This window comes from Leopardus geoffroyi, chromosome D1, assembly GCF_018350155.1.
Source record: "Leopardus geoffroyi isolate Oge1 chromosome D1, O.geoffroyi_Oge1_pat1.0, whole genome shotgun sequence".
NCBI lineage: Eukaryota > Metazoa > Chordata > Mammalia > Carnivora > Felidae > Leopardus > Leopardus geoffroyi.
Window position 1 is genome coordinate 44374561 of NC_059329.1, and position 24000 is coordinate 44398560.

Consider the following 24000-nt stretch of genomic DNA (forward strand, 5'->3'; position numbering starts at 1 on the left):
AGTAACAACAAATGATACAACAGACTGTGCACAGACACGAGTCCTTTGGTTTCTGAGCTCCTGCTTTTTTTGGTCAGCTCCTTTTGTGCACTCCTGGGCCCAGATTTTGGGCAGCGTTAGCGGACATTATTGGAAGGAACAGAAACATAGCACTTTCCAGGAAGGATTCAATCTTGTTACCAGTTTGTTTTCCCTCACTTTATCTCTTAAGTAGAATACTTTTAGAGGTGATACAGTAATATCGTACGGGGAGTATTTCTAGAGAAAGCAATATAGTATAGCAAAAAGGGCACCGATCTTAGTGTTAGAAATTCTTGTCTATTTTTGATTTTTATATCCACGTAACCTTGGAAAATCTACTTAAATTGTCTACACCTCAGTTTCTTTATCTCTGCAGTGTGAATACAGGTATTGATGCACATCACTGATACACGCAAAAATTATTTTGAAAAGTGCCAAACAAATGCAAATTTTCATTCTTGCCCCCATTCAGTTCAACAAACAGTTCAGTAACCATGCCCTAAGCACTGTCATTTGATTTACAAATGAATAAGCCTCAAACGTTGCCTTTGTGCCAGTTGCTGTCTATTGTAGACTAGGCAGAAAGAAAAATCAGGAAAGGAACCTGAAACATGACTGCCTGAGAGCTCTACTGCGCATCGTATTAGGCCAGACCTTTGGCTTGCTTTTGTTTTCCAAAGTGGTGACCACAAAACATGGTGGCTAAAGGGCTTTATGATTTACATTTTGGTAGTTACTATTTATGAAGCATCTATCTTGTGCCAGCCTCTGTGCAAGGTATTTATGACTTGTCGCCATTTAACAGGTGATTAAACTGAATCTTAGAGAATTTAAGTAACTTGCTCAAGTCACAGAGCTAGTAAGACATAAAGCAAGAATTTACATCTCCCTCTCCTGCTCATAAGAGGAAAAAACAAAATGAGACTCAAACCACCACCTATCTAGTAGCCACAAAAGCAACTATTGCTGACCTCCGATAAGGGTTAGGAGGTTGAGCTGATGTGTGAGTAAGACACATCCTTTTAGGGAGTTAAATGGATGAAGGTAGGAGATGGACTGATGTGGGGACCGGATGTTCCAAATTCTCCTCCCCCTAAGTATGCCCACATTTCTATAGTATGTTGTGCAGGGCGCCTGAGATAGGTATAGAGAAAGTGGTAGGAAGTTTGAAAAAGCAAGGTTAATTTTAGTATCTGTAATCATGGTTGTCTTCATGAAGGAAGTCCTCTTGGAGCCTTTGAGAATGGATAGAAATAGTGTTGGTAGGGTCAGGAAGGAAAAGAAAATAGAAAGGAGAATTAGAAGGGACAGTTCTTTAATTTACTCAACAAATATTTTTTGAGAACCCACTCTGTGCTAGGCACTATTCTAAGCACTGAGTAGTAAAGGAAACAGGCAAAAAAATCCCTGGCTTCACAGAGGTTACATTTTAATGGGTAGATGTTTTAGGCAATAAACAAGACAAATAATATTTTAGATAGTGGTAAGGAGAAAACTACTGTCGGGAAAGGAGACCCACCGGGAGTATGTGTGGAGAGTGGGACAGAGATGAGATGTAGCCAGGGTGTCCCAAGGTCTCACAGAGAGGATGATATTTGTTTTTTTTTTTTTTTTTTTAATTTTTTTTTTTTCAACGTTTATTTATTTTTGGGACAGAGAGAGACAGAGCATGAACGGGGGAGGGGCAGAGAGAGAGGGAGACACAGAATCGGAAACAGGCTCCAGGCTCCGAGCCATCAGCCCAGAGCCCGACGCGGGGCTCGAACTCACGGACCGCGAGATCGTGACCTGGCTGAAGTCGGACGCCCAACCGACTGCGCCACCCAGGCGCCCCGAGAGGATGATATTTGAACAAAGACCTGCACTTAGGAGGGAGCAGGTTCTGAAGACCTCTGTGGCAGAGCCTTCTGGGTAGAAGGAACAGCAAATACCAGGGCCCAGAGGCAGGGGCACCCCTGAATATTTGAGAATCAGCAAGGAGGTGAGTGTGGCTAGAGAGGAATAATTCAAATCAAGAGTGTTAGGAGATGGAGTCAGAAGCATGAGGGGTAGGGTGCCATGAGTCAAGTTCTTGTATGTCTCTGAAAGTCATTGCAAGGACTGTGGCTTTTACTTTCAATAATAAATGCCACTGAAAAGTTTGATCAGAGGAGTGTCGTGATCTGATCTACATTTTAAGGGAATTTCTATGGCTGTTGGGTTTAAAATTGGCTGGAGTAGGGGAGGAAGGGCAAAGATAGAAAATAAAAACAGTTTAAAGACTATTGTTATAATCTGGAAGAAGACAATGTATATTAAACCCCGTAAAACAACCAACAAAACTAAAAGGCAACCAACGGAATGGGAAAAGATATTTGCAAATGACATATCGGACAAAGGGCTAGTATCCAAAATCTATAAAGAGCTCACCAAACTTCACACCCGAAAAACAAATAATCCAGGGAAGAAATGGGCAGAAAACATGAATAGACACTTCTCTAAAGAAGACATCCGGATGGCCAACAGGCACATGAAAAGATGTTCAGCGTCGCTCCTTATCAGGGAAATACAATCAAAACCACACTCAGGTATCACCTCACGCCAGTCAGAGTGGCCAAAATGAACAAATCAGGAGACTATAGATGCTGGTGAGGATGTGGAGAAACGGGAACCCTCTTGCATTGTTGGTGGGAATGCAAATTGGTGCAGCTGCTCTGGAAAACAGTGTGGAGGTACCTCAAAAAATTAAAAATAGACCTACCCTATGACCCAGCAATAGCACTGCTAGGAATTTACCCAAGGGATACAGGAGTACTGATGCATAGGGGCACTTGTACCCCAATGTTGATAGCAGCACTCTCAACAATAGCCAAATTATGGAAAGAGCCTAAATGTCCATCAAATGATGAATGGATAAAGAAATTGTGGTTTATATACACAATGGAGTACTACGTGGCAATGAGAAAGAATGAAAGATGGCCCTTTGTAGCAACGTGGATGGAACTGGAGAATGTGATGCTAAGTGAAATAAGCCATACAGAAAAAGACAGATACCATATGTTTTCACTCTTAGGTGGATCCTGAGAAACTTAACAGAAACCCATGGGGAAGGGGAAGGAAAGAAAAAAGGAGGTTAGAGTGGGAGAGAGCCAAAGCATAAGAGACTGTTAAAAACTGAGAACAAACTGAGGGTTGATGGGGGGTGGGAGGGAGGGGAGGGTGGGTGATGGGTATTGATGAGGGCACCTTTTGGGATGAGCACTGGGTGTTGTATGGAAACCAATTTGACAATAAACTTCATATATTGAAAAAATTTTAAAAAATAAAATAATATCTTTTTTAAGTAAAAAAAATGGTAGAAGTAGATTGGTATGAAGTAGTTTAATTATTAACGGTAGAAAAAATAAGAGTTGAGAAGGTATAAAGGAAAGAGGAGGGAAAAGCGACCCAAAAATATTTGACTTAATACCTAGTAGCATGGAGTTTACAGTGGAGGGGGGTCGACAGGGGTGGGGAAGTATGAAGTGAGCCTATGTAGAAAAGAAAATTATGAGAATTGATTACTAAGCCTGGGTCCAGTGCTTAGTCCTTAAATGGAAACGGGATTCCTCATCTTAAACTTATGTCAGGATGAGTTGTGCTGTTTTCTTTGTTTCTCTGCTCAGGGAAAGTATCAGCATTTGGGCCAGCAATCAAGAAGGGGGTAATATGCCTCTACAGTTTGAAATGTCATGAAAAATCATGCTCCCTTTAGAAAATTCCTTTCTATCGCTCTTACAGAAAACTTTTTTCCCAAATGACAAGCTCTGTCTTTATTTCAGCTGTCACTTTTGCCTTCTTTCCATGTTCTCCCTATGTGTCTCAATCTTCCCCATTCTTCAGTTACCAGCCCTGGTAGTAGATTCTGCCTCCTGAACACTTCTGCCCATAACCATGGCCTCTACCTAGGCAAGGCCACCTTCAGCTATCATGGGGATCATTGCATCACTTCTTCATAGGTCTTTCTGGCTCCACTCCTGTAGCCCTTTTAATCTTTCTCCATGCTGTAGCCAGATCAGTCTTCCTAAAATAGAAATCTGATCATGCCCCTACCTAAACACTGCAAGGGATCCCAGTGATCTTAAGATAAAGTACATCATAAAGTACACCAATCTCAATGTGGTTTAAGCAGCCCTTCCCTCCTCTACTTCTCTACCTCTCCCCATTCTCTCATCTCCCATATCATGTTCTGAACATTCCAACCTTCTTAAAGTTTCCCAAACACAGCACGCTCTATCTCATCTATGAACCTTCAAACACGCTTCCCTCCACTCTTCACCTAGATGATACTCAGCCATAATGCTCAGCCTCAGTGAGTCTCTGGGTCTGATGCCCCTCCTGACTCAGTCCTGCCTCAGGACTTACCAAACCATACTGCAGTGGCTTGCTGAGATGCTCACGTGCCTTCTTGACTCTAGGGCAAGCATCAGGTTTATCTTGTGCCACATATGTCCCTCGCTCCCAGCAAGTTCTGAGCAGTCATAAGTAACAGACACTCATTCCATACTGCATCAATAACCTATAACAAATGTTAGTTCTTTAATGAAACTTTCCCAAGAGCTGTCCATTGGAAGGGTAACTCAACATGTGTTACAAATTTATCACCTTCCACCTTTTGCTGTGGTTACATAATTTATATTATTGAACAAGTTCTTAAGTGCCGAATCCATGCCCAATTTATCATTGTTTTGTCCCTAGATCGTCTACCATTTTTTTATGTTCAGACTCTAACAATTAATTGATTAATGGAGTACAAATGTTATATTTTAGAATTTCCAAATAGGCCAGTTTATGGAGAGCAAATGCTTTGAGGTTGCAAGGGGTGCATGATAAATCCAAGCAGGTAAGTTGAAACAAGATGGCAGAACATATAGTTTGTTTAGCTATTACTTACTGGTTTGGAAGCTGGAGATTTGTTTTGGATTTCTAAACCAAGGGGGTAATATTATCATAGCTGAGTACTAAGGAGATTAATCTGTCCTTAAAATAAGTTTATGATACAGAAATACAGTGCTTTCCTGCATCCATCTCCAGGATTGGTAACAGAGGAAGTGAATCTTGGTACTGTTGGGGATTCGGGTCTTTCTTCAAGGTTTTTTTGGGGGAAAAACTGGAAATAGAAGACAATTATTAGACATACGAATTTGGGACCTCTATCTTTGTATTTAATCTGGTTCTAACTCTGATAAATTGCTCAGTGAATGCTCAAGTTATTCAGAATCCATGGGTATAGCTATAGCAGAATTAAATCTCATAGTTAATCCATAATTTGTTTCTCAACAGGTTCTCTGACTCTGAGAACACATCACGTTCAAGATTCCAAAATGGGATTTGTGATCAATGCTATCTATTCCATGGCCTATGGGCTCCACAACATGCAGATGTCCCTCTGTCCAGGCTATGCAGGCCTCTGTGATGCAATGAAGCCAATTGATGGACGGAAGCTTTTGGACTCCCTGATGAAAACCAATTTTACTGGGGTTTCTGGAGATATGATCCTATTTGATGAGAATGGAGACTCTCCAGGAAGGTACTGTTCTGATTCTCTTCCAGACAATAGCACCTGAACAATCATCTCTTGATCCTAAGGTGTCTGTTTCTGTCTTTTGTAGTTATCTCGGCTTACTGGTCATATTTGGCCAGTTCTGACACCAGAAAGTGATGAAAGATAGAGAAGGGAAGCCCCATTTTCTGTAGCCAGGTACATTACTGATGCTGACAACAGACTCTTGGAACCATCATATTTCAGAGACCTGCACTTAGAGACAGGAGCCTCATGTTATTGTAGCAAATCAAAAGCCAGCCCTGTGGTTTCTCTGTACGTGTTTTCTGTTATTCTCTGTATTCTGCTCTCTTTTGGGGTCATAGAACTCTTCTGAAACATGAATGGTTCCATTTGTGGTAATTCAGAAATGGGGCTGAGGTGCTGTTACATTGTTTGCTGTACCTATAGTAAGTTATAAGTCATTTCATTATCCTGTAGCTGGAGGACTTTCTCCTTTCTCGAGGACTAAATTGCCTTTTCCTCTGAAATTCTACCTTTCATTATTTATAGAGGAGCCTGAGAAATATGAACTTACTGTTAATTATAGGTCAGCCTCCAGGGAAGTCATTAGGTACCTAGAACTTACCACTATTCACATCTATCTCAGACTCAAAATCCTTAAGTGACTGTACACATGAGACTTTTAATCCATGAGGGATAATGTTGTTAAAATGATATTCAGAGTTGTAGCAGGGCAAGGTCTTCACTCTGCCTTACATTGGCACAGTCAGGGTCCTCTGGTCTCCCACTGTAAAATCCCAAGTATTCTTCCAGCAACAGTTTATGCTTGACATGGTGTCTTTACACTCTGCAGCTGATCCTGCCAAGAGAAGGTTTCATGACTCCATGACTCACACCCCATGTGCCCACACATGTACCAGCCACCCTGGTTCTAGCTTGTTTCCACATTACTGAGGTGAGCTGGAGCTTGTCCCTGACTGCAGCTGTTACCATCTCATAAGCTGAGCTTTGAAGTGACAGTTAGTTCCAAATCATGCAGCCAAGAGCCAAGCTATATATTTTCTCCATTCTAGAGGCTTGAAGAATATTGCTTCAAGCAGGCACTTTGCCAAGAAAAGCTGACTTTTCATATATAGTTTTCTTCTTTTTGGCTATTCAGTGTATCTATGGGGAGTAGGGAATACAAGCATTCTATCAGGGCCAAAGAAAACTTCACGTTTGTTGTAAGGCTTCATAGGGCAGGTCAACCAATGAGCTCAGTCTGTAGCCTCAGGTCAAGGGCTAGTCCCTGATATCTGCACATCGATTTACTATTCTGATGAGCATACCAATCGCACCAACATCAGCTTAGGACTTGCTCCTCAACTTTCATGACTACAGCTCCAATATTCAGAGTTTTCAAGGCATGTACCCAAGCCAGTTCCACAAAGCAGATAGTGAAGAAATGTCTCAGCTCTATTCCAATGGAAAAGCTTAATGGATCAGACAGAACATCACTGTCTCATTCATAATCCTCCAAATTTGCTGCAATAGGGTACACTTATGACATTGGTTCTTAACCTTTTTTAGAACACGAATCTCTGTTAAGACTCAAATGAAATTTATAGATGTTCTCTAAATTACAATGTACATAAAATTTTGAAAACAATTTCCAAGAATTCACAATTGTTTAGAGATTCCAGAGTTACAAAATTATAAAGGTTTGGTATTACAGTAACCCATTAATAAATAAATCTGAATTGGACTCTGAGAGCATGAGCCAGATTCAGGAGGATGGTTTCTAACTTTTTATTTTTCCAATTAATCCAGTTTATTTACAAAATAACTAAACTAATATTAACTGAACATGTGTTCTGAGCCAAACACTTAGCTAAGTCCTCTACATTTTAATCCTATGAGGTAATGTTATCATTCTCTTTTCCCACTCCAGGCTCACAAAGTGAAGCTTACAAAGATTAAATTACTTCCCCAAAGATACAGTCTAATACATGATAGCTCAAGATTCGAATTCAGTCTCCTGGACTTCATTCCTAACATTACACAGTAGCCTGCCAATTAATCAACCAGTATCAAAATTAAAAACCCACTGTTTTTTGAGAAATGTATTGGGAGACATTCTGTTGTTATTTCTGTGGAGTAAAAGTTATGGCTCTGTTGGATCAAAGACATTCCAAACTGAGAAATGAACCAGAGGAGCCCTGGGGGTGACTAAGCAGTCCCCTAAAATGCCAGGGTCACAAGAGGAAGATCCTAAACAAAGAAAGCAGAGACAGGTAGCTCACTCTGGCAAACACACTTGGGGACTACTGGAGAATTCACTTCAACCACTGCTTCTAAACCTCACATCTAATCAGACTACTATTAGTCCACAATTCTTTAATGAAAGCTTTGGGACCACGTATGTTACAGAATTCAGGATTTTTAGATTTATAAAAGGTAACATAGTCATATAGTACCACCAGCATGCTGTGGAGCAGGCTTTAATCAACATATTAATATTTCTGTAGCAAAACACACAAATATTCACACAAAGTGTGATACATAGGCTATATGTAGCAAAACATACAAATATTCACACAAAGTATGATACATAGTATAAATAGCCCCATTACAGTGCAGGTCAAGTTCTATCACCAGATGAGTTCAGATTGGGTCATGTTTTGTTGCCAAGTGAGTTATAAAATAACATAATTTTCAGAGCTCTAAGGTTTTCAGAATTATAGATAAGAAATACAGACCTGGACTACTTACCACCAACGGTATAGATCACAGGTCAGCAAACTGTGGTCTTCAGGCCAGATTGAGTCTGCTGTCTGTTTTCGTAAATCAGGTTTTATTGGAATACAGTCAGCCTCACTTACTTAGATAATGTCTATGGCTGCTTTCACACTACACTGGAAATGTGGAGTAGTTTCAACAGAGACCATCTCACAAAGCCTTAAATATTAACTGTACCTTTACAGCCAAAGTCTTCTGACCCTTATATGGAGACCATTGAGAACTAAGGTTTATGAGGACTTGCCACTGCCTGGGACTGAACATAAATGGGCAGAGGAAACATGGAGTCAACATCAGACTAAGTACAACTGACTACTTAAAGCAAATATTTTAACAATATATTGTGATATTTATAAGCATGGCTGTGTAAAGTATTTGGCAACATGGCATAAAGAAAGGGGGTATAGAATTATACAATGGCAAGTTTCTTATCTACATCAAACTTTAACTTTAAGTAGAATAAGATAGAGTGCATGTTTAATCCCTTAGCAAGAGGAATAGCTAAAAGACCAACAGAAGACTACTTTAAAATTTTTGATTAATCCAAAAGGTAAGAAAAGAAGAACACATGGACAGATGTGACAAAGAAAAAAAGACTAGAACTCTAGAAATTTGAAGATACCGAGCTGGTTTGCACAATGGTTCTTAATATGTGGCTCTGTCCACGGAGGGTCCATAGAGATGATTTGTTTCAACTTCCTAACTCTCTCTGGGGTGAAAAAACAGTCTCAGAGAAAGGAAGAGGCATGCCCATTCCCATGCAGTCAGTTAGTAACAGAACAAGGACAATATACAATTGCCAGGCACAATCATTAAATTCAAATGAGAAGAATGTAACTTAATTTACACCCCCTCCATTTTCTTTATGTTACATGTGAAATGGGTCTATGTATATCCTGAAAAAAGATCTCATTATTATTTATTAAAGGATTTGGTCAAAGCAACCCTGTGGTCTCTGTTTAATCTCTGATAATCCAACCCTAAATTCACAGATCATTATAATCACTTTGTTGCGTGGACTTGTGTGTGGAGTGTCCATTTTGTTAACCAACAGACAATTTATCACATTTTTAAGAATTAAACTTTTAAAAAACACACACCTTAGAATTATATACTGATCTGATCTGAGGAGCTATAGACATCTAATATTCTGTACAGTCAGTTCCCCTCACAATGTTGCAGTTCCCCTGACAACCTTGTTTCAGCCTCTTGGGTAAACAATACCTCACTATCTTCTGAGGAAGGAAGACTGCTCCAATTTTCAGGGACTTATAACTGCTTAGAAAGTTCTTTATTTCTGTTAAACTGAACCCTGCCTGCCTCTAGTTTCTACTTAGGGCTTTGTTAGGACTTTTTTTTTTTCTTTTTGGTTAGAACGCATTTCATGTTTTAATGTGTTTTTGAATGCTATATAAAATTCATTTTTTAAAATGTTAGTGGGGTGCCTGGTGGCTCAGTCGGTTAAGCATCTGACTTCAGCTCAGGTCATGATGTCGGGCTCTGTGCTGAAAGTTCGGAGCCTGGAGTCTGCTTTGGATTCTGTGTCTCCCTCTCTCTGCCTCTTACCTGCTTGCCTGCTTGTGTATGTGTGTTCTCTCTCTCTCTCTCTCTCTCTCTCTCTCTCCCCCCTCCCTCTCTCCCTCTCTCCCTCTCTCTCTCTCTCAAAAAATATCTTAAAATAAAAATAAAAAATGTCAGTATATTTCAACTGTAAATTGTGGTCAGTTAAGGAAGAGAGACGAGGGAAGGCAGAGAGAAAGGAGAAAGAAGAGAGATATTGCAGAAGACAGATCACACCTATCACACACAGTGATGAGAAAGAGGTTTCAGGAGCACAGAGATGTGGAAACCAAGAGGCTCAGTTAAAGACAGCCAAGAGAGCAAGACAGGGAGAAAGAGAGGGAATGAAATAATGGGAAACAATTGCAGAAAGCTATTACGTGTTTCAATTCTTAGCTAATTAATTCTTCTGTCACTTTTGATGGAAAATAAAATCTATATCCTATCTCGGAAAATTGAAAGAATTCATATCAATTGATAAGTGAAGGCAAAAAAAAAATATTTTTCATGGAGAATTATTTTTACCTAATTTTTTTCTAACATACTGCTACCAAAGATTTTTACAGTAATGTTATATTTTCCTCACTACAACTACTAATGATAATATATCTGTGTTTGTCTTACAGATAAGAAATAATTACCAGAAATCTGGAGGCTAATAATTGCATGGGGAGGATTCATTCTCTCTAACATAGTTAAAACAGGTTGACAGGTTTGAACCAAATTTAAGGTTTAACTTTTCTTGAAGTCACTTCCCTGTCAAATATAACATTTTCCATTCTATGCAGTTTTCATATTTATTTTTCAATAACTGGATCTCTTCATGGTTTACCATTCTCCTACATAAAACAGATTTTTGTGAAAGGGAAGCAATGAGGGTTGATTCTTTGCTCTATCAAATAGTTATGGCACATTCTAATGGAGAAGAACAGCAGACTGGAAGTCTAAAGGCTGAGTGAGTTTAGGTTTGCTCTGCCACTTGTATACTCTGCAGTCTCGTACCACTCAACAACCTCACCAAGCTTTGGTTCCATTATCTGTAAAATGAAAAGTGTGTACTAGACCTTATCAGAGCTAAGAATTGGTAGGAATGGATTGATGGCTCAAATGGGGCTCGCAATGAAACCCTCATATCTTTTCAAATCAGTAGCAGCAAAGAAAGAAACTTCCTGACACCGATAATTCTTTATGTTTCCAAGCCTAGAATGTCCAAAGGTTATGGGCTCACAGAGTATCTGCTCACACCGAGTACCTTTTGAAGTCTCAGAAGCCCATATATTTGAAGTAGTCAGTGACATAATATAGGAGTTTCTTTTTTAACCTTAGTGCTCTATTTTCTAATATCTCAACTCACTGTATTCTTAGTAGCCACTGGATAAATGTGACCGAGTGGAACGGTTTAGGACTCAGTTTTGTATCCTATAGATTGGTACTTTGGGTTTAGAAGTGGACTTTCAACAGTTACTCAAAATTGTTGCTTACTTCAGATAAAACACTTTAGGATAATCCTTAAGCTACTAAACAGTGAACAAAATTTAAGAATGAATTAAAATTCTGAAAAAGACACTACAGTAAAAAAAAAAAATGTGATTGGGAGTAAAAACAGAATGGTATTATTTTACAATGTAGATCCAAACAGACTGATTTCATATTTGTTCTGAACATTTCCTTACTGAGCATTGGTCTGAGTATGTCAATCTGTCACTGGAACCCAAAAGCTAGAAAGTTTCCCATCCATGTCAATTTGCAGATAGCTAAAACAAGCTGAGCATGAAAGGATGAAGGGATCACGTGTAAGAGCCCACCTTCCAATCATTTAAGTCCTAGGAGGAAAACACATAGGGTACTATGTGAAGACACTGTATACCTAAGACATACCCACAGTTTACATCTACATGAGCCAATAAAGTGATGGTATTGTTTATCCACTGTTCTGACACTAGAAAATTATTTCAAAAATGCTTCTCTGGAAATGTTCTTACATACAAGAAAAACCTTGTAAATAATCATATTAATTTTGCCTCTTTACATCTCTATCCCCATACTCAAAATGAGAACAATAGCTAATAAAGGCTGAGAACTCACAAGGTACTCCTATCTTCTAGCATTTTTACAGTGCTTTAGAAGCTATTTTCACACTTATTTTATTTTGTTTTTTATTTTAATTCCAGTTAGTTAACATACAGTGTTATATTAGTTTCAGATGTACAATATAATGATTCAACAATTTCATACATCACCCAGTGCTCATCCCAAGTGCACTCCTTGATCCCCAACAAGGATCAAGGACCCATCCTCCCATCCACTTCCCCCCTGGTAACCATCAGTTCTCTACAACTGAGAGTCTGTTTCTTGATTTATCTCTCCCTCTCTCCCTTTATTTTCCGCTTTGGTGGTTTTTTTTTTTTTTGTTTTTTTTTTTTTTTGTTTTTTTTGTTTCTCAAATTCCACATATGAGTGAAATCATGTGGTATTTGTCTTTCTCTGTCATATTTTGCATATCATTATATTCTCTAGCTCACTGAAAATGGCAAGATTTCATTCTTTTCATGGCTGAGTAATATTCCATTATATATACATATATAGTTAATATATTAGTATTATATATAGTATTATCATTTGATGAATGGAATTCTTATTATTCTTATTATTATTTAATAAGAAATTATCTTATTTGTCCATTCATCAAATGATTGACACATGGGCTGCTTCCATATCTTAGCTGTTGTAAGTAACAATGCTATAAACGTAGGGGTGCATGCATCCCTTTGAATTAGTGTTTCTGTATTCTTTGCGTAAATACTCAGTAGTGTGATTACTGGATTGTAGGGTAGTTCTATTTTTAAACATTTGAGGAACCTCCATACTCTTTTACACAGGAGCTACACCAGTTTGCATTCCCACCAACAGTGCAAGAGGGTTCCCTTTTCTCCACATCTTCGCCAATACCTGTTGTTTCTTGTGTTGATTTTAGCTACTTTGACAGGTATGAAGTGATATGTCTTTGTAATTTTGACTTACACTTCCTTGATAGTAAGTGATGATGAACATCTTTTCATGTGCCTGTTGGCCATCTGCATGTCTTTTTTGGAGAAATGTCTGTTCATGTCTTCTGCCCATTTTTAATTGGATTATTTATTTTGGGGGGTGTTGAGTTTTATTAAGTTCTTTATAGATTTTGGATAGTAACCCTTTGTCAGATATGTCATTGGCAAATATCTTCCCATTCTGAAGGTTGCCTTTTAGTTTTGTTGATGGTTTTCTTCACTGTGCAGAAGCTTTTCATTTTGATTAAGTCCCAGAGTTGTTTCCCTTGCCTCAGGAGACATATCTAGAAAAAAGTTGCTATGGTTGATGTCAAAGAGGTTATTGACTATGTTCTCTTCTACGATTTTTATGGTTTCAGATCTCACATTTAGGTCTTTAATAAATTTTTAATTTATTTTTGTGTTTTCTATAATAAAGTGGTTCTGGTTCATCTTTCCTTCTTTTGCATGTAGCTGTCCAGTTTTCCCAATACCATTTGTTGAACAGATTGTCTTTTTCCCATTGAATATTCTTTCCTTCTTTGTCAAAGATTAATTAAACAGATAATTGTGGGTTTATTTCTGGGTTTTCTATTCTGTTCTGTTGACCTATGTGTCTATCTTTGTGCTAGTACCATACCATTTTGATCACTATAGCTTTGTAATATAACTTGAAATCCAGAATTGTAACACCTCCAAGTTTGCCTTTCTTTTTCAAGATTGCTTTGGCTATTCACAGTCTTTTGTGGTTCCATACAAATTTTAGAATAGTTTCTTCCAGTTCTGTGAAAAATGCTGTTGGTATTTTGACAGGGATTGCATTAAATGTATACATTGCTTTAGGTAATATGGACATTTTAACAATATTTGTTCTTCCAACCCATGAGCATGGAATGTCTTTGCATTTCTCTGTGTCATATTCAATTTCTTTCATCAGTGATTTACACTTTTCAGAGTAAAGGTCTTTCACTTCTTTGGTTAGGAATAAGCCTAACCAAAGAAGTGATTATTTTGGGTGCAATCATAATGGGTTTGCTTTCTTAATTTCTCTTCCTGCTGCTTCATGATTAGTGTGTAGAAATGCAACACATTTCTGTATATTAACTTTGTATCCTGAGACTTTACTAAATTTGTTTATCAGTTCTAGAAGCTTTCTGGTAGCGTCTTTCAGGTTTTCTATATAAACTATCATGTCATCTGAAAATAGTGAAAGTTTTACTTCTTCCTTACTGACATGGATGAATTTTTGTTATTGTTATTGTCTAATTGCTGTGGCTAGGACTTCTAGTACTATGTTGAATAAAAGTGGTAAGGGGCACCTTGCTGGCTCATTTGGTAGAGCATGCAGCTCTTGATTGATTTGGTAGAGCATGCAGCTCTTGACTCATTTGGGGTCATGAGTTTGAGCCCTATGTTGGCTGTAGGGATTGTTTAGATAAATATATTTTTCGAAATGATATTTGTTTGTTTGTTTGTTTAGAAAGTGCACATGCATGAGAGTGAGGGAAGGGCAGAAAGAGAAAGAATCTCAAGCAGGCTCCATGCCCAGAACAGAGCCCTACATGGGGCTCAATCTCACAACCCCAAGACCATCATCTAGCTGATACCAAGAGTCTGATGCTTAACCAACTGAGCCACCCAGGTGCCCCATAATTTTTTTTTAAGTGGTGATAGTAGACATCCTTGTCTTGTTCCTGACATTAGGGGAAAAGTTCTCAGTTTTTCCCCATTAAGGATGATGTTAGCTATGGGTTTTTCATATATGGCCTTTATTATATTGAGGTATGTTCCCTCTAAACCTACCTTGTTGAGGATTTTTATCATGAATGGATGTTGTACTTTGTCAAATGCTTTTTCTGCATCTATTGAAATGATCTTATGGTTCCTATCTTTTTTCTTATTGATGTGATATATATCACATTGATTGATTTCGCAGTATTGAACCACCCTTGCAATCCTGGAATATATCCCACTTGATCATGGTGAATGTTTTTTTTTTTTGGTTTTGTTTGTTTGTTTGTTTGTTTTACTGTATTATTGAATTTGGTTTGATAGTGTTTTGTTGAGAATTTTTGCATCTATGATCATCAAAAATATTGGCCTGTAGTTCTCTTTTTTAGTGGTGCCTTTATCTGGTTTTGGTATCAAGGTAGTGCTGGCCTCATAGAATGAATTTGGAAGTTTTCCTTCCTTTTCTATGTTTCAGAATAGTTTGAGAAGAATAGGTTAAATCTTCTTTAAATATTTGGTAGAATTCACTGTGAAGCCATCTCTTCCTGGACTTTGTTGGGAATTTTTGGATTTCTGATTCAATTTCCTTGCTGGTTATTGATCTGTTCAAATTTTCTATTTCTTCCTGTTTCAGTTTTCATAGTTTATATGTTTCTAGGAATGTATCCATTTTCTAGGTTGTCCAATTTTTTGGCATTTAGTTTTCATAATATTCTCTTATAATTATTTTTATTTCTATAGTGGTTGTTATTCCTCCTCTCTCCCTTGTGATTTTATTTGTTTGAGTCCTTTCCCTTTTTTTCTTGACAAGTTCGGTTAGAGTTTTATCGATTTCATTGATTTTTTTTTTCAAAGAACCAGGCCAAGGTTTCATTGATGTGTTCTTTTGATTTTTAGTTTCTACATCATTTATTCTGCTCTAATCTCTATTATTCCCTTCCTTCTGCTGGTTTAAGATTTTGTTTGTTGTTCTGTTTTTAGCTCCTTTCAGTGTAAGAATGTTTATTTGAGATTCTTTTTCCTTCTTGAGGTAGGTCTATATTGCTATAAACTTCCCTCTTAAAACTGCTTCTGCTATATCCCAAAGGTTTTAGAATGTTGCATTTTCATTTTCATTTGTTTCCATGTACCTTTTTATTTCCTTCTTTAATTTCCTGGTTGGCCCACTCATTGTTTAGTAGCATCTCATTTAACCTCCATGTTTTTGTGAATTTTCCATACTTGTTCCTGTGATTGACTTCTAATTTCATAGTGTTGTGGTCAGAAACTAGGCATGATATGAGTTTGATTTTCTTGAATTTGTTGAGGCTTGTTTTGTGGCCTAATATGTTGTCTATTCTCGAGAATATTCTGAGAGGATTTAAAAAGAATGTGTGTTCTGCTTTTTTAGGATGGAATGTTCTGAATATCTCTGGTAAATCCATCTAGTACAGTGTATCATTCAAAGCCATTGTTTCCTTGTTGGTTTTCTGTTTAGATGATCTATTGATGTAAGTGGGGTGTTAAAGTCCCCTACTATTATTGTATTATCATAGATTAGTTGCTTATGTTTGTTATTAACTGCTTTATGTATTTGGGTGCTTTTTGTTGAGTGCATAAATATTTACACTTGTTATATCTTTTTGTTGGATTCTCCCCTTCATTATTATATGTCCCCTTCTTTGTCTCTTCTTACAGTCTTTTTTTTTTTAAGTATTATTTTGTCCAATATAAGTATTAGCTATCCTGGTTTTCTTTTGACACCTATTAGCATGATAAATGTTTCTTCATCCCTTCACTTTCAATCTGGTGTTTGTAGGTCTAAAAAGAATCTCTTGCAGGCAGCATACAGACAGGTCTTGTTTTTTTATCCATTCTGTCACCCTATGCCTTTCGATTGGAGTGCATAATCAATTTACATTTAATTATTAATAGGTAAGTATTTATTGTCATTTTATTATTTGTTTTGTGGTTGTTGTGTATCTGCTTTTGTTGATTTTGTTGGGAGATCTCTGTGCCTCCTGGATCTGGATGTTTCCTTCCCCAGGTTAGAAAGTTTTCATCTATTATTTCTTCAAATAAATTTTCTGGCCCCTTTTCTCTCTTTTCTTCTGGGATCCCTATAATATGAGTGTTATTACATTTGATGGAGTCACTGATTTCCCTAAGTATATTCTCATTTTGCATAAATCTTCATTCTCTCTTTTGTTCAGCTTGATCACTTTCCATTACTCTGTCTTCTAGGTCATTAATTCATTTCTCTGCTTCTCCCAGTCTGCTATTCACTCTATCAATGTGCCTCTCTTTTAGTTTATTGAACCTTTTATCTCTGCTATGCTATTCCTCATCTCTGTGTTAAGGGTCTCATTCATGTCTTCCACTCTTTTTTTGAAGTCCAGTGAATATCTTTATGTTTATTACTTTAAATTCTGTACCAGGCATGTTACTTTTATCTGTTTCACTCAGATCTATTGCCATGACCTTGTCCTGTATCCTCTGTCTTCTCATTTTTTTTTTTAATTTTTTTTTCAATGTTTATTTATTTTTGGGACAGAGAGAGACACAGCATGAACGGGGGAGGGGCAGAGAGAAAGGGAGACACAGAATCGGAAACAGGCTCCAGGCTCTGAGCCATCAGCCCAGAGCCTGACGCGGGGCTCGAACTCACGGACCGCGAGATCATGACCTGGCTGAAGTCGGACGCTCAACCCACTGCGCCACCCAGGCGCCCCTACTCTGTCTTCTCATTTTGTCAAAGTCTGTGTGACTGCTTCTCTGTGTTAGGAAATTCAGCTACTTCTCTTGTTCTTGAGGGTAATAGCTTTATGAAGAAAAGGTCTTGTGGTGCTCTACAATACAGTGGCCCCTGTTCCTCAGGGACTGGCACTTCAGGGAGTATCTCCAGTGTGTGCTGCCAGTGCTCTGCTATTGTGCCCTGGATGCTTTATCCTTTAGGCCAATCATCTATAGAGGTTATCTTTGTCTGTTGTGGGCAGTGTTTGGTTTCCAGCCTGAATGTGGTGCATTTTGAGTAAGTATGGTCTGGTCTGCTTGTGAAATGAGACCTTTTGCCACTACCTCTAGAACCAAGGCCCCACAAAACTCCTGGGTCAGGAGATGGGGTGTCAGCAGGGGTTTGGGCCAGTCTTCTTGGGGAGGGGGACCACCAAGATGGGATTTAAGCAAGGGTGACTGGGAAGGGCAGTTCCACTGGATTGCAGCAGGGGAATGACTTGGTGTAAGCAAGTTAGGTAGTGAGTGTCAGTGTTGGGCTGCTTACCACAGGTGGCTCTGTGTTTATGCTGAGGGGTCGTATGGGGGAAGGGTGCCTGCCAGTTCCTTTGTTCCTGGAAGAGCCTCTCTGTGAATGTTGCCTCTCTGGGACACACTCCAAAGTGAGCAGATACCTCTCCACTGTGTGCCCCAGGCGCTCTTCAGCTCACTGTTTCCATGCTACATGTCCATGAGTTGTTTGCCTGCCTTCTCTCCAAGAGTAGCCCCCTCTATCCTTCTGGAGCCAAGTCTGCTGACCTTTAGAACCCCAGGCTTTAAGCCCCACTGGTTGCAAAAACTCATGAAATTCAGCCCCTCTCACTTTCCAAGCCAGTTGTTATGGGGTTTCATTTTCCCTGTGCACTCCCCTATGTGTTAGTCTATCTGTCGCATCTCCACAACAGCAACTCTTCCCACCACACCACAGCAGCTATGATCCATTTCTATCCCAGACTGCATCTCCACACCTCCTACCTTCTTCAATGTGGCATCTTCTCTCTCTTATTTGTGGAGTTTTTTTCTGCCAGTCTTCAGGTTAATCCCTGGGGTATTTAGGATGATTTGATAGTTAATGTAGTTGTATTTGTGGGATGAGACAAGCCTAAGATCCTCCTACTCTGCCACCATCTTCCCATCTCATAAATTCTTTTCAGATTTATTTTAAATACCACTCCTGATAGTCTCTTTAGACAACGACTTAGCCACTGATAAAGTGTAAAATAATAAAGGTAAAATCAGTCCCTATCCAGATTATCCCCACATTCCCTACAGCTGAAGACAAGATTAAACATTTACCAAATTTGTTACTTGGCTAGTAAAGGAAAATTTTGTCATTTTATTTGAATGGAGATAAAAACCTTTCTATCTTTTTTAGAAGTCTAACAGTAGTACTTGTTTAAACTTCTTGAAGTTATTTCAAAACTGTTCTTCATCCTGCTGAGGTCAAGTCACCTTCTCACATGGGATTATCTTCTATTTCATGTATAAACTTGATGGTAAAAAAAAAAAAACAGTCTCTTAAAGGAAAGTGAAGCAGACAGGCTTTTTTGTTATTCTAAGTGTACTGTCATGGAAAATTCCAGTGTCACTAATATGATAGTAGATACATTTTTGGGAAATGAAATCTATTGCTTTTTCATAGCTGAATACTTATATTCTTAGCTGAATAATCATTATGTTCTTGTTCCTAAGGTATGAAATAATGAATTTCAAGGAAATGGGAAAAGATTATTTTGATTATATCAATGTGGGAAGCTGGGATAATGGAGAATTAAAAATGGATGATGATGAAGTATGGTCCAAGAAAAACAACATCATCAGATCCGTTTGCAGTGAACCATGTGAGAAAGGCCAGATAAAGGTAAAATAAAGTCCATGTTTTTAAATTTTTTTTGTAAATTCAAAAGTATTCACTGTCATTGGCTATTTCTGAAACTTTTAGATACTTGTCTTACCTTTTACATTATAAGCTTCTAACGTCAAAAAAAATTTTTTTTTACTTTTCTCTCATTAATTCCTTTTGATAGTATGACCTATAGTAGTCTTAGTAATTGGACTGATCGAACCAATTGACAGTTGAGTCATGTTTATCCACACTCTTTGTACTCATGTAAGCCTTTTAAGGACATGCTCCTGGGGATAGATAGTTAACAGTTGGAAAACACATTAATTCCTAATTAACTTAACAAATATTTGTCAAACTATTACAAATGTAATAGTTTATATCAGTGGGGAAAAAATAAGTAACACACATTTACTGCCAGAAGAATTGTAGTCTAGCTGAGGAAAAGTACCATAAGGCACAGATAAGCAACATCATATAAAATGTGATGATTTCATTAAGAAAGAAAAAAAAAACAGAGCTATATAAGTTCACATAAAATAATGGGAGAGATTACTTCTGAGTAAAATGTTAGACATTGGACCATGAAGAATGGATATGATTTCAGAGCGAGATGTGGGAAAATGATCACTTACATAGAGGGAACAGTAATAGGAAAGATACAGAAGTGGTCGATTGAAGAATGTCCTGGAATAATAGTGAATAATCTAGAGTTCATTGCTTTAAATGGTTATTATAAAAGAGAAAGTCAAAATGATAAATTGAAGCCTTATTTGTGGAGAGTTTTGAATGGCATACTAAGCAGATTGAACTTAATTTTTATTAACCAGGAGTCAGGATAATTTTGATAAAGATGTTGACATAAACTAGGCTATAGTAGGTAAAGATGCATGAGTAGTTATAAACATGAATAGAGAAAGAAGAGACAAGTAAGGACACTGATAGTGATAACAAGAATCCTGCATTATGGAAGAAACAGTGAGAATGGAGAGGGAACAGGGGAGGTATTTGAGAGAAACATTATATATATATATACACACATGTATATATATATACACATATATACATGTGTGTGTATATATATATATATATATATATATATATATATATATACTTAATCAACCCTGGCTACCAACTGGAGGTCAGATTGGAGAAGAAAAAGAAGTCCAAGACAACTGCAATTTCAAGTCTTAGTAACTAGAAAGTCAAGCATAGAAAAATGGGAATGGTTTTAGAGAAAAGGCAATGGGTTAATTTGGCAGCCTATTGGATATCTATCCAGTGATAGAAAACATTGGTCTACAACAATGAGAAATAAGGCTGAAGATACAGAGTGAATTGAATAGAGCTAAAGTTGGAGCTGTTAGAGTAGGTAAGTCACTGAACCGGAAATTATACAGAGGAAATAAATGTGGACCAAGAACAGACACTGAAGATATACTTTGAAAGCATAAAGGGGGTAAGGGGAGGGTCCCTCCAGTGGTTCAGTCAGTTGAGTGTCCAACTTCAGCTCAGGTCATAATCTGACGGCTCATGATTTCGAGCCCCGCATTGGGCTCTGTGCAGATGGCTTGGAGCCTGGAGCCTGCTTCAGATTCTGTAGTCTCCCTCTCTCTCTGCCCCCTCCTGCTTGTACTCTGTCTCTCTCTCTCTCAAAAATAAACATTAAAAAAAAAGCCTAAAGGAAGAAGAAAAGGTAGTGAATGAGGGACAACAGGGCCAGGGAGAGATAGAGAACCAGAAAGCAAGCTGTCATGCAAGGTGGTAGTCAGCGGAAAAGAGAGGTCAAGGAAAAGAAGCACTGAGGGAAAGACAAGAAAATTAGGGTTAGCCCTTCACCTGGGCCTTCTGGAAACAGAAGCTTGTAGATTAAAACAATAGAATGGTAACTGAGCAAGAAGAAGTATGTGATGAAAAGCAGTTAAGGGGCATGTCTGATAGTTAAGGACATTGAAAAGTTACTTTTAGGCTAAGTAAGTTCTGGCCACACTTCCAGGAAATAAAAAGTCAGTGAAAGAGAGAATGAAGATATAATAAAAATAAAAGAAGTTTAGCTATTGAGGTATAATGCCCTAGGGGAAGAAAAATGATATCAAATTATTCATCAAATAGTTATTGAAGTACTAGACTACCACGCTTCAGGCAGTGTATATACCTGGAGCAGTCAGCCTTGGTCTTTTCAGTCAATCTCATGTTTACTCTGTTTAGAACATTTGAGGTGTTTATTCATTGGTGATTACAAATTAAATGGAAATAATTCAGTGTCAACTGTAAAACCTTCAAGGGGTAGTTCTGAAGATTTCGTAAGCATAAGACCAGAAGGAAGAAAGACAAGGTAAATAAAGATAAATAGACATTCATATTATCTGCTAAATGGCACAATAGCTTATGGAGTATCTAAATATTTCTGTATGTTTTGTTATGGTATACAACACGGGTTAATAAACCATAACCCATGTGCCAAATCCAGCCTACTGCTTGTTTTTGTAAATAAAGTTTTATTGAAGTACACCATGCTCATCTCTTTATGTGTTGTCTATGCCTGCTTTTGTGCTACAATAAATGGAATTTATCAGTTGAGTTGAAATAGAGACTGTATGGCCGACAAAGACAAAAATATTTACTTTGCAGAAAAAGTTTCCTAACCTTTAATATTCAGTGACAGGCTGCATCTTGCCCAGTCATCTTGCAATTAGATTCTGTATGTGAAATTATTTTTAGACTCACTCAGAATATTGATTGTTCATAATTTCCATTTCCTCCTGTAGAAAGATTAGCCTGGATAAATTACCACATGGACATTGTTTGTTTTGACCTTTCACAGCAATACAGTTTGAACCTGTAACTTCAAAATGCTGAATGGCTGATTTGTGAGGTTTTTTTATATGTACTTTTCTACCCCATTCTACTGGGAATAACTTACACAATGGAAGAATTTGACTCCCTGTTATCATATTTTTAATACTAGTTATTTTTTAATGTTTAGTCTTTTGTTAATCCCAAATTTTATTTTCCTAATCACATATTATTTTCACTGTATTAAATATACAAGTGACAATATTTTCTTAATATGGCTTAATGTTGTCATTGAGCAATTTTATTAAAGATGTCAACATCTCATGCCATCTTTCAGATTTGTTAACTTAGCGTCCATGCAAGTACACTTGGTCTAGCAAAGGTTCAAATATGTTACATATTGTTATTCACAAAGAAAGCACAGCTACTTCCAGGATCTTCAAAAAGAATGGGAGTCACGATGTTACAGAATTGTCACTACCTTTTCATGAATGTGAAACAGAACATATATAATATGTGAAAAAAAAAGTAAAATCAATTCTAAACAGAAGAAATATCAAGTTGTCACCACTGATGTAAAAAAAAAAAAGACTATAATATTGGAATTATTCTTAGAACAGGAAATGATTTTATTTTGGTAAAAAAAAAATTGAAATTTACAAACCAATGCAAACTAAAGCACAGGAACTGAGCATATTTCTAGAAGGAAAAAAATGCAGCTGCTTTGTTTACCATGCCCTCCTAAGAAAGAGAATCCTTCAGTATTTCAGATGTGCTTGTTTGCATTACAAAATCTAATAACTGTCCAACAATAATTTTACCAAGTGTGGTTGAAATTACCTTAAAATGACATTTTTTTCTCTATATAAATATTCATATGCATATTACTAATAAAACAGTTAACATTGTTAGAGTGTCCTACAGTTTACAAATCACTGTGCTATTAATCATCAGGAAACCCTATAAAGCTAGATATTACATGTAAAGCACTGGTCTTGGTTTGAAGAAGTCAGTCAATCAGCTGTGGAACTGTTCAAAGCTACACAACTATTTACTGGCTATAAGTAAGACCAGAACCCTGGTGCCTCTTGATTCTCAAGTCCAGGACTCTTGCACTGCATCTTTCAAAATATCATGAACTCTATTGTTTTTACATTTTTATTTTAATTGTAGTTAGTGAGCATATTAGTTTCAAGTATGCAACATAGTGATTCAACAATTCCATACCTCTCCAGGTGCACATCACCCACAAGTGCACTCCTTAATCCCTATCACCTATTTAACCCATCTTCCCACCCCCTGAACTCTATATAGACCAATAAGGCACAACATTTATGAACATGAGTCTTGAAGTCCAACAGGCATTGTTTGATCCTTCATTTGCCCATATGTGTTATCTAAGCTCACCACACTTCAGTTTTCTCCCCTTAAAAAAAAAGAATAAAATAAAACCAACCATCTTATTACAGAGCTACTCTAATGTTTTAGTGAGATAACAGTATATGGCATGCAGAAAATAGCCATTAGTCAGTATTATTATGAAGACTACTTTAGGTAGATCAAGCAGGTCTAATTAGCAACGCTGTCTTACTTATCTGTTTATTTTAAGGAAGGGACCATTCAGACCCTTCTGTCATTCTCTACTTGTGGTGGCAGTGTCAAGAGTCGGCAAAAGGGATAGGAAATATATAAGAGGTGCCAGCTTACAATTGTATATGGCTACAGATATCTAGACACTGTTACTATTGAAGGTCATTAATAGAGTCAGCATGGAGGACAAGGAATATGCAGTGTAATCATTGCTGTGTCTGGTTATTGCTGGTTATTAATCACAGTTTTAATTATTTATAAGAATGTTTAATGAATGCTGTCTCTATTCCACAGAGGCTATTCATGCACCAGTGGTGGAAAAAAAATAAAAGACATCCATTTCTAAAGAATAACATCTGGGACTCCTTCAACTGTTAAAT

At 37.5% G+C, this 24000-nt stretch overlaps 1 protein-coding gene across 5 annotated transcripts in view; it reads left to right on the plus strand.

Moving 5' to 3' along the window:
- Positions 1-24000, plus strand: part of GRM5 (glutamate metabotropic receptor 5) — a 529070-nt gene that overhangs the window by 416676 nt on the left and 88394 nt on the right. For all 5 annotated transcript variants that reach the window (XM_045483678.1, XM_045483677.1, XM_045483680.1 and 2 more), the window contains exons 5-6: positions 5323-5569; positions 19084-19252. In XM_045483678.1, coding sequence (XP_045339634.1) covers positions 5323-5569; positions 19084-19252 — 416 coding nt within the window. The remainder of the gene's footprint in view (positions 1-5322; positions 5570-19083; positions 19253-24000) is intronic.